General features: G+C 50.2%; 1 protein-coding gene and 1 long non-coding RNA gene across 4 annotated transcripts in view; both read right to left on the bottom strand.

Moving 5' to 3' along the window:
• Positions 1 to 285: 285 nt before the first annotated feature.
• Positions 286 to 2,903, bottom strand: LOC129680894 (uncharacterized). The gene is made up of 3 exons (XR_008720754.1): positions 2,665 to 2,903; positions 2,118 to 2,213; positions 286 to 1,031 (listed from the first exon to the last, which is right to left on the bottom strand). It is a non-coding gene; the product is annotated as an uncharacterized LOC129680894 (long non-coding RNA).
• A 912-nt stretch (positions 2,904 to 3,815) lies between these two features.
• Positions 3,816 to 14,568, bottom strand: part of Mrpl14 (mitochondrial ribosomal protein L14) — an 11,824-nt gene continuing 1,071 nt past the window's right edge. For 2 of the 3 annotated variants that reach the window (XM_055612727.1, XM_055612744.1), the window contains exons 2-3: positions 6,467 to 6,559; positions 3,816 to 4,268 (exon numbers count right to left, since the gene is read on the bottom strand). In XM_055612727.1, the coding sequence (XP_055468702.1) occupies positions 3,902 to 4,268; positions 6,467 to 6,537 (438 nt within the window). In that variant the 5' untranslated portion in view covers positions 6,538 to 6,559 and the 3' untranslated portion in view covers positions 3,816 to 3,901. Of the gene's footprint in view, positions 4,269 to 6,466; positions 6,560 to 6,811; positions 6,902 to 14,568 lie in introns of those variants that run through there. The other variant, XM_055612735.1, reaches the window with a different exon arrangement.

The raw sequence follows: 14,568 nt of genomic DNA, 5'->3' as shown, positions 1-14,568 counted from the left end.
TAACCTCTAAGCCATCTCTCTAGCCCTCAAAATCAGCTTTTCGTTTTCAAAAAACCTCTAGTATATCCAGATGGCCTGTCATATTGTCAAGCAAATGGCAAGAGGTCACCACTGCCCTGAATGTATTAAGCAAACCCATGATCCCTTTCATCCCAGGAAGGCCAGATACCCTGGAAATGACTCATATTTGGTAAAACACTTCAGCAAAAATACATCCCAAAGGTTAAGAAACCAACAATGGTCCATAGCCAAACAAGTGGGAAAGAATAAAACAAAATGCCAGTTTTCTTTCTTTCTTGAAGGCTGAATTACAAAATTAGAGAGAGGAAAGACACACAGTGAGGGAGACAGGAGTACAATTTTAGTTATTCATTTGCCTCCAATACAGTACAATGTCCACCAAAATTTGTTCTCAGCCTGAGCCAGGCATGGCACCACCCATCTGTACTGGTAGTACTTGGGAGGCAGAGGCAGGTGTACTACCATGATATCAGCGTCAGTCAGCCTGGTCTACACAGAAAGCTCCAGGCCAGCTTGTACTACAGTATGAGACACTCTAGAGTTCTCTAACCAAGGACCATGAGGGGACTAAGAGGTGAAGAAAGCTAGGAGAGCCTAAGGGGGGAAGCTGAGGCCACATGGGAGGCAGGGCTGAAGGCGCTGGGGTGTGTCAGGGCAGCTTTGGCCAGGTCTGTAGTCATGGGCACATCCTTCAGGTGGCCGGAGTGAAGGCTTTGTTTAGTGTCAGGCTGGATCTGTGAAGTGAAGCCACCAACCAGGCCTCCGGAGCACCAGGCCATCAAAAGATAAGCTGCATCTCTCCTTTAGCCTGAGCCTGAGCCTTGCCCAGAGACACACAGCTGGCTGGTGACAGGTTTCCAACTGCAGATGCCAATCTAGGAGCCTTTCCCACCACAGTCCTTCTGCAGCAAGGTGGCAGAGTCACGCCGTGGGTGGGCAGGACACTGGCAGAGAAGGACACTGCAGTGAAGTCCGTGGTGTCGCTGGAAGGGTCAGTGAGGCCGTGGCTTCTTAAGGGCACAGAAGGGGAACAAACAATAGCAAGTTTATACTCCTAAGGAAACACAATCTGTGATTATAAATATTTCATGGGCAAAGAAAGTACTAGCTGTGGGCATGGAGGGCGGGGAGGAGCCAACACATTAGATCTCCATTGCAAAGTGATAGGACAGCTGGAAGGGCAGCAAGGCTGGGGCTATTCTGGGCAGCACGCTACGGGGGCCTGCGTCACAGGCACTGGCCACTTGGCTGTGCTGAAACCACAGGCTTCCAGTGGTCAGCACAGAACACCTTGGGAGGAGCGCTTAAGTCTGTAATAGACCAGAGGGGACACTCAGTCACTCAGAGGACACTGCTGAGTTTCAACAGCCAGGAGGCAGGTGAGGGGGCACAGCAGAGCAGCCAGCACCCCAAAACACATGACAGGGCAGAGGGAGGGGAGGGCCCAACCCCAGCTACAGAACAGCCAGAGAAGCTTCGAGGTAGCACAGGTCAAGCTGTCCCATCAAGAACAAAGGTCCAGGTGAAAGCAGGTTGTGTCAGGCTGAGGACAATCGCTGCTTTTCCTTTGCCCTAAGACAGAGGCTTCATCTACCCCGCCCCCACCCCGGCCAGTCCACCTTCCAGAAGCTGCAGAGACAGCAGGGAATTAAGAGCCCACTAAATCCCAGCTGCCAGGCTGCAAACACACTGACAAAAGAGCAAGGTGGTGGTGAGCGCTCAGCCAAAGCTGGACCACCCCTACAGCCCACTATGGCAGCCACACTGCACCAGTCCTCATAGGAGGCCAGATTAGGAGGAACGGGCATGCTCCCAAAATACCCACGATTCCTTGAGGCAGATTTAGCCTGAGGAGACCTAGGAGTCACACACACTTGGGCTGGAGAGGCAGCTGTTTCTGCCTCCTTGTATTCCGGCCACCCTCACTCCAAGGTCTGCAGGAGGATCAAAATGGCAGCCTGTAGGATCACAGCTGATGGAAGCCAGAATACACACCTCAACGGAGAGGGGGAATCTAGGGGGTAGACTATGGGTAGAAAGTCAGAAATCTGGCCCGAGACCCAGGTTTCCCGCTTGGCCTCTGAAACTGTCCTCACCTGCAGTGTGGCCAGTACTTGCGAACCCAAGGACTGTGAGAAGCACTAGGAACATGCACGTATCTGGATGTCTCCACAGCACACTGCTGCTATGACCTAAGACGATACCCAGCTGTTTGGCATCTCACAGGCACAGCCACTTCCCCACCTGCCACGTCTCTCAGATCCTCAGGCTTCTCCGATGGGGGCCCAGCTCAGTGTTCACGGGTGGATTCCAGAAAATGCAAACTCTCTGTCCTTCTCCACCGTATCAGCCCACTGCCAACCCTACCTCTTCAAGCACCTGAGCACAACCCAGTCCAGGGTGGCATCTTGCAGGGTTACTGCTGTCTTCAAACCCTCCTCCCCAAGGAAAAGCCAACCTACTCCCCTCTTTATTAAATACCCATCACATGAATCTTAATGCCTTTGGATAAGATAAGCCTCCTTCCCCGGACCTTGCGGCCCCAAGTAAACAAATGGAAGTCCAGTCCTGCCCTGATTTTATATAGCCAGGTCTTTATCAAGTGGCCCCAAAAGCTTACTTGTTAAAGGCCCTGGTACTTACCCAGGGCCTGTGCACATTCCTTCTCTCTAGCAAATTTCCACTCCTCACAAAGGACATGAGTGTACAGCTCATTAATTATTCACAGATATAAATACTTATGCAACTGCTAAGTCTAACACACTCCCAGGGCCCGGAAGTCGTCCTCTTGCCCCTTCCCAGTTCACACCACACCCAGCCCCTTAAGGAAGTAACCCGTATTTGGGCTTCTGTCACAGTGTCTGTTTAGACTGCAGCTGAGGCAACCCTTTCTCCGGGACAGCTCTGACCTTACTGACGGGCTGACCCTTCGTGGTAAGCCCTTGTTGCATCTGGGCATTGCATTTGTTGGAGGAATTACTGGGCTCCTGTGAACTCCCTTGACTCTAAGTGCCAGGAGGACGACAGAGCGAGCAGGTGAGAGCGAGGGAGCCACACCTTTCACTTACCTTTGCTCTCCCGGAGCTTGAACATGCAATTGCAATACAAGAAACAGCCAATGTGGAGCCCTTCCTGCTGCCAGGAATAGCTTTGGGTATTCATAAGCTCTTTTGATCTTTGTCTCAATGGCCCCACCATCATACACCATATGGGGACACTGAGGCTCAGAAAAATAAGCCAACTTGCCCAACATCAGGAGGTGGTAGCAGGTGGAGCTGCGACTTGGACCCAGGCAGCCTGAACCCAGAGCCTGTGCCCACCACCCTCAGCAGCCTCTTGGAGGCTGAGAAGATACTAAAATAAGTGGCTATATCGTTTTTTTTTTTTAACCTTTATTTTATGTGCATTGGTGTTTTGCCTGCAGGTTATGTCTATCTTGGAGTTACAGACAGTTGTGAGCAGCTGTGTGGGTGCTGGGAGTTGAACCTGGTCCTCTGGGAGAACAGTAAGTGTCTGTAACCACTGAGCCATCTCGCAGCCCAGCTGTAGTATCTTTTAATTAGTTTTTAATTTTTATGTGTAGGAATGTTCTCCCAGCATGTGTACCTGCGCACCGCATGCATGCGGACTCCACAGAGGCCAGAAGCAGAGAAGATAAAGTTGTTGAGTCACTGCACAGGCCCAGGGTTGTCAGCTGTGTAAGAGAAAGCTCAGGCCGCTCCTGCAGTCTAGGGAGGAGGCCAGAGTTCAACTGCTTTAGCTGCCCACCTCATGACCACAGCTCAGACAGCACAGGAAGAAAACACATTAAGACATTTATTCTGTTCCAAAACATTGTCACTGTGTGAAAGGAACAGCTGCTCGCTCAGAGCCGCTCTGCTCACACAAAGTTCTGAGCAATGGCCAGTACCTTGGAATACTCTCCTTCTTTCTTGCGAAGGCTGCTTGGGATGGGAATTTTAATTCGAGTCCCCACAGGGTTCCCGTTGTCCTCAATGAGGACCACATTGTTGGAGTCAAACTTGGGGGTCATTGTGGGGCCAGGCATACGATGCCCCACAATGAGTGCTTTCTTCTTCTGGCCCCTGATGGCCAGCAGGATCTGGTCGCCCACCTTGCCCACCCCATTTTTGTTATAGACGTGGATGCACCGAGGAGGCCGATGGTACGGGGTGGTCCCCAGGGCGCTATTGTCCACCACGCGCACCCGAGTCATCTTCTGGATCGCACCAAGGTTCCCAGAGGTACTGGAGGGAGAGGAAAAAAAAAGTCTGTGACATGGCTCTCTATGGACCCCCGGGCACAGATATAAAGAGGACAGGAAGGTGCACATCAGCCACATGCATATACATACATGCAGACACTGAACAGAGTATGACCTGGAAGCCAAAACAAGAAACCAGGGGTTGCCCAGCTTTAACTACCCACTTCCTGATAATGGAGAGCTTCTAAGACGGTTTGCTGGCAAATACCTGTGATCCTAGCACTTGACAGCCTAGGCAGGAAGCTCACAGACCAGCATGTGGTACTCAGTGAGACCCTCTCATAAAACCAAGAGCTTCTACCCGGTGTCAAGACTCCAATTTTTCTGTGACAGCAAACTCCATGGATCTCCAGCCTTTGGATTCTGAAAGTCGAGGAGGGCTGAAGGCATTTCCACAGAGCCTCACCCCTGCCAACCCTGCAGAACCTGCTTCCCCAGGTCCTGCGTCACTGTTCTCATAGTCTGGGAAGCTGCAGACGCTGAGGAAGCCCTGACACAACACAGCAGAAACTGGAAACTGTCAGGGTAACAACTCCGACACTAGCAAAGGGGTTTCGTTTTGTTTTTTGAGATGGATCTTCAACGTTGCCCAAACTCCTGCGACCAAGCCATCCCCCTGCCTCAGCCTCCAAACGGGGTGGGGAGAAGGGGAGGAGATGGGCCTACAGCTTGCAGCACCACTACCCCCGAAACATTCCTTTTCAGAAACAGAACAGTTTTATGAGTGGATCCAGTCTTGCCACCATGGATTTCCCTCTCCCCTAAGTCAGGTGTCACCGCTAAGTGTGCCGTTCTCTAGCACAATCCCAGGGCCTCCCAACTAGCAATTCTACCTCTAGGCCACACCTCTCCTTTGTTTAGCCGCAGAGCGCCCTCCAATGTGTACTCCACACTGCAAGCTCGGGGAGGGCCCGACTGACCTGTCCCGCTTTGCAACCCACTCCCTTCTTCTTCTGCTGCTGCAAAGGGCTTCTCCAAAAACTCCCTAGGGGCCTGGACAGGCCGCACCCACTTTCCTTCTGGGCACCCTCATCTTCCCTTAACAGCTCTCCTGAGACCCAAGAAGCACTCACGAAACCTCTCTCTGCTATACTATAAACTCATCACATTCTTTTCAAAAACACGTTTCCAAAAGTATTTTTATTTAGTGTGTGTGTCCGCCATGTGGATCCTGGGGATGGAACTCACCCTGGTCACCAGACTTGGTGGCCACCATCACTGCTGAGCCACTTTCCCCACGCTCATCACGCCTTAGGGTTAGCTGCCTCACAGTTCATTTCTGAGGCCTACCCTGAGAGCTGCTGCACTAGAGGCCGTCCTCCTTCACCTCTGCGGGATGCAGTGAGGAACTGGGAAGTGGTGTCTCAGAGGGGAGGGCACTGTGGCTGGCGTGGGGCCATCCTGGCTTGGTAAGAAAGCGTGTACTGACAAGAACTGTGCAATTTTGTAATTAAAGGTCAATTTTGCTGGGCTGGGTGGTACAAGAATACAATCCTTGCCACACGGGAGACTGAGGCAGGAAGATGGCAAGTGCAAAGTCCTGTGGGCTCCAGAGTGAGCGCAAGGTCGGCTTGGGCAACTCTGCAACCCTAGTGTTCAGGAAGCCAATGGGGAAAGTTGGCCAGCCTGGTCTACAGGGAAATGTCCAGGCCTGCTACAGCTACACAGTGAAGCTTTATTGTACAAGGCAAACAAAAACAACAAGAACAAAAAGTAAAATGTCAAAGGAGGTTGGAAAAACAAAATTCAGCGGGTGGCTCAGCACATGAAGGTGCTCGCCACCAAACACAACAACCTGAGTTTGATCCAAGACCCACGCTGTGGAGAGGACGTTTATGCCCGTCGCCCTCTGACTTCCATGTGCACCCTGACACGTGCGTGCGCACACACACACCTGAAATCTTTTGAAATGTCAGGGGTTTTAAAGCCCTCTTGACAGGCTCAAGAGCTGGCACTCTAAGGAACTGGAACTGGCAGGGACTGAAAATGAAGAGCTTCCATCACAGGCCACCCTCTGCTCACATCTGTCCTCTCCCGCCCCGTGCTGACTAAATCCCAGCTCAGGCTGACCCCAGGACAGCTCTGTGAAGTTTCTTCTCCCATTCCAGTCACCACAGGATCCAGCCAGAGCGGCAGGCTTATCCAGGGAAACTTCTCTAAGAACAAGATGTTAAGCATTACCTGAAGTAGCGCTGGCTGAATGCTCTGCTGACATGGGCCAAGGGGCCCAAGAGGCCAGTAAGGACAGCCATGGAGGATCCCAAGACAGCAAACCTGCAGGAAAGGGGGACAGAGTCTGTTTTCTCTGGGGACTTGTGTGGGCGAGGACACTGTAGCACAAGTTCATTAGTCACTAAATAAGAATCTTAGCGTTTGTAAGATCCACGGATGATTAGACAAGACTCTAGCTCCCAGTTCTGCTGAGTCACATTCCCACTCTGGTCAGCTGGGAACAGACCAGCCGTTACAGACCAGCGGTGACAATGCCGACCGCCCTCAGCTCCCCAAGGCAGTCCTCTGGCATACCCCAGTTAGCCGCAACTTCCCAAGACGGCTACAAAACCGAATGCCATTTCCATTCTTGACACCCATGTGCCTTCTGAAACCCAGTTCAGGACCCTGGAAGAAAGCAAATTAGCCAGCGCTGGTGGTTCATCCCTGCAAGCCCAGCCCATGGAGCCCAGCCTAGGCTGGAGGATGAAAAGCTCCAGACCTGTGAGCTACGTGGTGAGCTCCAGGCCAACGCAGGCTACGTGAGACCCTGTCTCAAAGAAGTTATTAAAGACAAAACAAAATGTGCGACTGGAGAGATGGCTCAGTGGTTAAGGGCACTGGCTCTTCTTGCAGAGGACCTGGGTTCAGTTCCCACCACCCACATGATGGTTCACAATTATCTATAACTCCAGTTCCAGGGATCAGACATCCCTCCTGGCCTCCTTGGGCATCAGGCACACATGTAGTGCTCCTACATATATGTAGGTAAACACTAGTATGCATGAAACAAAAATAAAAACATTTTTCAAAAGGTTGAGAATATAGCTCAGTGGTAGGGTGCTCACACATCCTGGGTTCAGTCCTTAGTGCTCAAGTGGGGTGAAAAAGGTGATGATCTGAGCAGCTTCCTAAGTCGCCTGTCATACATCACCCTTGCCCCAAATGTGAATGCCAGGACACCTGGAGAGCCCAAGGTCAGCAAAGTAGGGCCAAAGCCACCCTTGCCAAGGCACTGACCAAAGTCTATATTTGGGTGAGTCTCCCCCACAGCACAGTGGCATGGAAAAACTTCCGCAGACAGGACACAGAGCTACAGTGCCTAGGAGGCAGGAGTCCAGTTCACAGAGCTTGGCTCTGCTGCCCCTAGAACACACCAACACAGAAGTGGAAAGGTCCTGCAGGCCAGAGCATCGCTGTAGCACGATGAAGAAAAGCATGCCACCAACCAGGCGGGGATCCCAGCTGTAAGCAGGCCAGCTCTTCCACCCAGACGCCCCAGAGGGCACCGCTGGAGAACCCTGCAGAGCCGTGCCTGTGCACTGGAGTATTTACACACAGCTTTGTTTAGTGAGGCTTCAAAGCGCCGCAGATAAGACTATTTAATAAAGGCGGGGGGAGGGCTCACCACTCACTTCCACAGGAATACCGGGGCATTCCATAAATGCCTGTCACTTGGTGCCTAGCCTCAAATCCCAGCACCTCAGTGTTCTCCCTGGGACACCGGTGAAGTGTTGGCCCACTCTCCAATCAGAAAACAAGTTGAAACAGACGGCAGCTAACCCAGGACCGATGGACACACAGAGACCAACAGCCGAGCCCATACTAACTTGAAGATCCTGGGCTGCTGAGCCCAGACACTGCGCAGCGCAGCACAGCACAGGCTGGGCGCCCGTGCCTACCAGCTCATTTCCTCTTCCCACCTCATTTCATGGATGAGGACACTGAGGTACGGGCGCTTTCAGTGGTCCACACGGAGCCCTACAACCAGCCTCGGCCTCAGGACGTTCCCTCTGCGCCCCTCAGGCTTTGAGTTGTCAGGCCACTGTTTTCTTGAACATTTGCTGTGGCAGTTAGGACACAGCACACACTAGGCTAAACATTGTGTGCTGTCATCTCATTGAACTCAGTAACACTACTGTGCGGTGCATACTATTGTTGACCTCCTTGTTACACACACACACACACACACACACACACACACACACACACACACACGCAGCCAGGGATTTTAAGTAAGTTGACCATTGTGACAAAGCAAGGAGTAATGGGCTGAAATCTGAACCACAGTTGTCGGCTTCCTGAGCCCATACACACTTACTCAACCAGGAGTAAACATGGCAACCTTAAATACTGGTATTTCGCCAACTGTTAACAAACTCTAGTTGCAGAGCTAGGCGTGATGGCACATGCCTTTAGCCCCAGCACTCGGGAGGCAGACGCAGGTGGATCTCTGTAAGTTTGAAGCCAGCCTGGTCTACAAAGCAAGTTCTAGGACTGCCAGAATATAGATAAACCTACATCTCAAAAAACTGAAAAACAGAGACCTGTTTTCCAGTCTAGGGTCAGATAGTATTGGTGGACAAGGGGAGGGGCTCAGCGGGAGAAAAGGGAGGGAGGGTGGGGCTGGGAGGAGATGAGAGAGGGGACTGCAGCTGGGATACAAAGTGAATAAATTGTAATAAGTAAATATATAAATAAAATTAAATTTAAAAATAAAAAGTATGTAAATAAAAACAAAAATCATTAAAAAACAAACAAACAAAAAAACAAGACAAAACAAAGCAACCCCCCCAACCACTGACATTATATGTCCACTTTACTCATAGGGCCCTCACTGCCTGCTCAACAACTTGAAAAACCAGGTGAGGAGGATTTGTGCTGTAGCTTTAGGATGGCACCTGAGCGCCATCCCAGCCCCCATCTAAGTTCTGAAGACAATCTGTGGTGTCAGCAGCAAGAAAGGCTCGCGCTCTGTGCATAACTAAAAATGGGCACAGAACCACCACAGCTCTGATGGGCAGCCAGCCTGTGCCCTCAAACCCCGGACAAGCTGTGCCATTTGATGCCAGCAGGCCCTCAGGCTCACTCCCAGAGAAAAGGGACTCCCTGGATATTCAAAATGAATCGAATGCAGCCCACGCTGCCCATCCTGAGGTCACAGGGACCTCAGCTACTTACCACCCCAAATCCAGACACTTAGGACATCTCAAATGGCTACAGGGGCTGGGGAGGCAGGGACTTTGTGCCCTACCCTCAAGCATGGGGGCCATGCCTCCAGGGAAGACTTCAGCTTTTTTTTTTTTTTTCCCTCCTTTGAGATAGGGTGTCTCTGTGCAGCCTTGGCTGGCCTCGAATTCACAGAGACTGGCGCGCTTCTGCCTCCCAAGTGCTGGATTAAAGGTGTGCTCCTCCACTGCTCAGCTTCAACTTTCGTAAGAAAAGGTCCACAGTTACTTTCACTGTTTCTAATGTATCCGCTACAGTGACCTCTGACCTCAACCCCAGCTGACTTAGCAGTGTAAAGACAACAGTATGCACTGCTGTGGCCCTAAGGCACAGTCGCAGACACTCACTCCCTGGCCTTATTCCTCAAAAGACAGCTGTTACTCCCAGACTGGGTAAAGATCTCAGGTCCAGAAAAACAGCAGAAATGCAATAAATAAATTAGGTGCTGTGCTCCCCCACTCTAGAGCCCCCGGCCACCAAGATGATGCTAGTTTTTGGGGAAGCATCTCCCAGTCTACAGTGGACACTGCCCACATCCCTAAATAACAACTGCTTCAGGTGGGGGTGAGGACAGCAAAAGACTTCAAGGAAACTCTTAAAAGGCCTTTGTGATATCTGCTGGCATGAGTCCATCCTGGCACATGGAATGCCGTGACTCTCTGGAAGCCTTGCGTTTGCCCAGGGTACTTCTATGACACTCGCTTAGATGGAGCCAGGTTATTTGGAAGATTCCATGGCCAAAGGTGGCCTTTCATGTGACTTCCTGGTCAACTCTGCATGTATCCTCCCATTTCGGTGCCAATGACAACCTATCCTTCAAAGGGTAGGGTAGAGATGACTTACCACACCTGAGAGGCATGACCTTCCCACCTCGGTCGAAAGCTCCATTGCTGCAGAGGCACGGAGAGCACGGATTTCAGAGCTGCACCGCAGGTGGTGTGCACTGGGCTCGTCCGTGCACACTGAGCTGAAACCATGCTGTGAGGGCAGGGCCCAGCACCAGCCTGCTTAGTGACTGCTGGAGGGTGCAGCAGCTACTAACGCATGGCTACAGCTAAGGGGCTGCCAAGAGGAGCCCAGAGTTTCCATGTTCGCTGTGTTCGTTTTGACTTCTCTCTCTCTCTCTTTTTGCTTTTTTGAGACAGGGTTTCTCTGGGTAGCCTTGGCTGTCCCGGAACTCGGCCTCGAACTCAGAGATCCATGTGCCTCTACCTCCTGAGTGATAGGATCAAAGGCTTGTGCCGCTACCTCCCAGCTTGACTCTTTTTTTCATGTACCCAGGCTTCTGATATTGTAAAGGAGTAGTTATCAACCCATGGGTTGTTACCCCTCTGGGATTTCTCATAGGCATCACCTAAGACCATTAGAAAGCACACATACTTACATTACGATTCAAAACAGCAGAAAAATTAGTTATGAAGTAGCAACAAAAATAATGTTATGGTTTGGGAGCACCACAACACGGGTCACAGCATTAAGAAGGTTGAGAACCACGGTTTAGAGGGTTCATTTTTAGTTTGTTTTCTTTGGGGGCGGGTTGGATTTTTAGCTACTTCTCATACTCAAGGCTAGACGAGCAATCAAGGAGGCACCCAACTTGCTATGCTTTGGGGGAGTGGGAGGGAAGAACCGTTATTTGAGAATATTTATTTATTATTATGTGTGTCATGGAACGCATGTAGATGGTAACTGTGGAGTTGGGTTCTGGGGAACTGATTTAGGTCCTCAGCCTTGTGCACAAGCGAGCTACTGCCTCACTGAGCCATCTTTGAGGTATTACTTGGGGTTTGAACTTCAGTTACAAAGTAACCAGCAGAGGAGCTCTCTATACAATTACGAAGTGCATGGGGGCATCACAGACCTACACATTGTTTCCAAGCCAGGCCAGCTGGCACATACCTTCACTTCCAGCACTCTGGAGGCAGCAGGAAGCAGAGTCACCTTTAGTTCAAAACCAGCCTGGCTTCCAAGCCAGCTTCACCTTCAGAATGAGACCCTGACTCCAACAACAAATAAATCAAATGTTGGAAAAAGCAAAGGTCTGGGCCACTCTGAAGAATTACAAGACTTCCACAACCCTCCCTCCCATACAGACCTTTCCCATTATTTGATCAATAAACACTTGCATTTGTTGCTTAAACACTCCTGTTTCCCTACTCGCCCATTCTCTTTAAGGAGTTTATTTTGTGCATAGAGTTTAATCTCTCACAAGTCTAATGTGTTGCAATTCTCAAAGTACCCTCACCAGAGCACTTTCCTTGATGGTTTCATTCCTAGGCATCCGATGGAAACAGAAAAACAAGTAGGAACTGGCAACTGCCTGGAAGAGGTTGGACCAGCTGAGGACTGAGGACTTGCCATCACTTTGCTGGCAGATGCACAAAATCAGAGATGGTACTTCTGTTTGCTACTCCACCCAGGTTTTATAAGGCAACCAAATCCAAACCAGAGCTCAAACTTGTTCCTACCCTGCACACCCCGCCAGGGCAGCGGTAAGGCTCAGATGCAGTCCTACCCACTGAAAAACTTCACCCAAACCAAACACAACACTGCGTGTGGGCGTGAAGGCTGCCACACATCTTTAAAAACTCAAGAAATCAAAAGCCGCCTTTGCTGTGGTGGTGCACACCTGCGATCCAACACCGGGGATGCGGCAGACATAAGGATCAGGAGTTCAAGGCCAGCCGAGGTTACACAAGACTGTCAAGAAGAAAAGAAAACAACAAAACAACCAAGACCAGGCATGGTGGTTCATGCCTGTAATCCTAGCACTTGGGAGTCAGAGGCAAGTGGATCTTGGGAGTTCAAGACCAGCCTGGTCTACATACTGAACTCTAGGCAACACAGTAACACGCTGTCAATAATAATACCTACAGCCCAGGGCAAAGCAGAAACCAGCTTGACTCACCTGCAGCCAGGAGTTTTCACGGCATCACTACCAATGACCAGAGCTCCCTGTAACAACATGATGATCGATTTCTACTACGGCTGCCACCGAACAACCCATTTCTCAACTTGGTCTACAGTTTTTATCTTGCATTTAACTTTCTATGAGGACTTAACTGAGCCAGTGGCAAGGAGCCAGGAATAAGATTTCAGGAAGCCAAAGGAATGTGGGGCAGCAAGGTTAGCAGCAAAGAGGAAATGCTGCCGGCAGGAGTCATCTCAGTGGCCGCCTCTCTTCTCTAAGACTGTGACCCTTAGACCACTTCTCCAGGTCTCAGAACTGTCGACTGACACGCAGGGGTCACTGGGAAGAGTAAAGCCACATGGATACGAAAGTGATTTAGCGTCTTCGGTTGGGGGAATCCTGGTCTATTGAGTAAACAGCTGGTTTCCTGGACCTGGGGCCAGGAAGAGTAGCCTCACTCCTCCATCACAAGGCTCTGCCATCTCAAATCCCACAGTCCTCCAGGTGCTTCTCAGCTTAGAGGAGACACAGGGAAGCGCTTCCTGACTTTCAAGGACAGGCATGATTCTTAAGAGTGTTTTGATTGGGGACTTCCTATCCTACTTCCCCAGTGAATAATAAGCTACTGACAGCTCCTTATGGGTCAACATATTTTGTGACCCAGAACAACACTGGGTGATTCAGGTGAGCCCTGAATCACAGTCCGTTCTTGAACACCGACTATAACTGTTAACATACCTGTAAAATTATACCAGAGAGACAGAAGGATCACGGGTCTGAGGCTAGTCGGGGCTCCATGGGACAGGGTCTTACATAAACACACAATCAAATAAATACAGGTTAAACGATACCCTGGTTTCTTGAGGCCTTCCTAAGCTCCCATAGTTCTGAAGAACATGAACAATGAAAAAATACATTTGGGCAGGTCCACATATGACAGATCAAGACAATCGTTAAGGGACTTTTGCTTTAATCCTAGCACTTAGGAGGCAGAGGCAAGCAGATCTCTGAGTTTCGAGGCCATCCTGGTCTACAGAGTGAGTTCCAGAACAGCCAGGGCTACACCTCATCTCGGGGAAAAAACGAAATTAAGGACTTTGCATCACCCAAGATTTTAAGCACTGTGCTCAGATAACACGTGCCACATAAAAAAAATGAATTCAGGAACCCAGAGGCTCAGAGTCATACTTTATTATTTTTTAAAATAGAATTTTTAAAGTAGAATTTCAGAAACATCTTCCAGTGATCTCCAGGAGTCCCTCCATTTCTGTCTTCTAGATACCCGTTATCAGTGCTGTTTGGCCTCAAAGTGAATTTTGAGGGAGTGGGTCACGCTAGATTTCCATATTTACACACCCAAATCAATACAACATGTAAAAAGTCCCACAGGAAAGACACATTCAAGAACCCCTGTGTGTAAAACGGATAACCCAAAAACATCACAACAGATCCTTTTCATCAAATACTTTTTTCCCCCCCATTTTTCAAGACAGGGTTTCTCTGTGTAGTCCTGGCTGTCCTGGAACCCACTCTGTAGACCAGGCTAGCCTTGAACTTGGGAGATCCACTTGCTTCTGCCTCCCGGGTGATGGGATTAAAGGCGTGCATCTCTGCAGCGCAGCCACCGCCACTGCCCAGCCCCCCTGTTCAGTCTATACAACTCCTCAGAACCCAAACCTGCAGAGTCCTACAACTAAGCACTCTACAGCGACAACCACAGACCCATCTTCTTTCCCTTACCTCCAAAAAAAAAAAAACAATTCCTCAAGGCTTGGGTTTTTGTATGTTTGTTTTGTTGAGACAGGGTCTCAGGCAAGCTCAAGCTGGCCTTAAACCCCCAAAGCAGCTGTGGATGGTCTTGAACACCTGCCTACGTCTAGGATTACAGGCAAGGCCCGCCGTTGGCCCATTCCAACTTCCTCCTGACTGGTATTACCAACTGCACCTTCACAGGATTTAAACTGGCTGAAAACTCAAGCAGAGGAAACCGAGAGGCATTACAAGACGCTTTTCCAAACTTTCTGTGACGCACAGAAACAGTCTAAGACACCTAATACATGCCCATGACCTTGTGTCCCAAGACAGAACTCGTATTGTTAAGTGCAACACACACACACACACACACACACACACACACACACACACACACACA

This window comes from Psammomys obesus, unplaced genomic scaffold (assembly GCF_907164565.1).
Source record: "Psammomys obesus unplaced genomic scaffold, mPsaObe1.curated_primary_1811, whole genome shotgun sequence".
In the NCBI taxonomy this organism is placed as follows: Eukaryota; Metazoa; Chordata; class Mammalia; order Rodentia; family Muridae; genus Psammomys; species Psammomys obesus.
The sequence above is the reverse complement of the archived record's forward strand: the minus strand, read 5'-3'. Positions and strand labels throughout refer to the sequence as shown.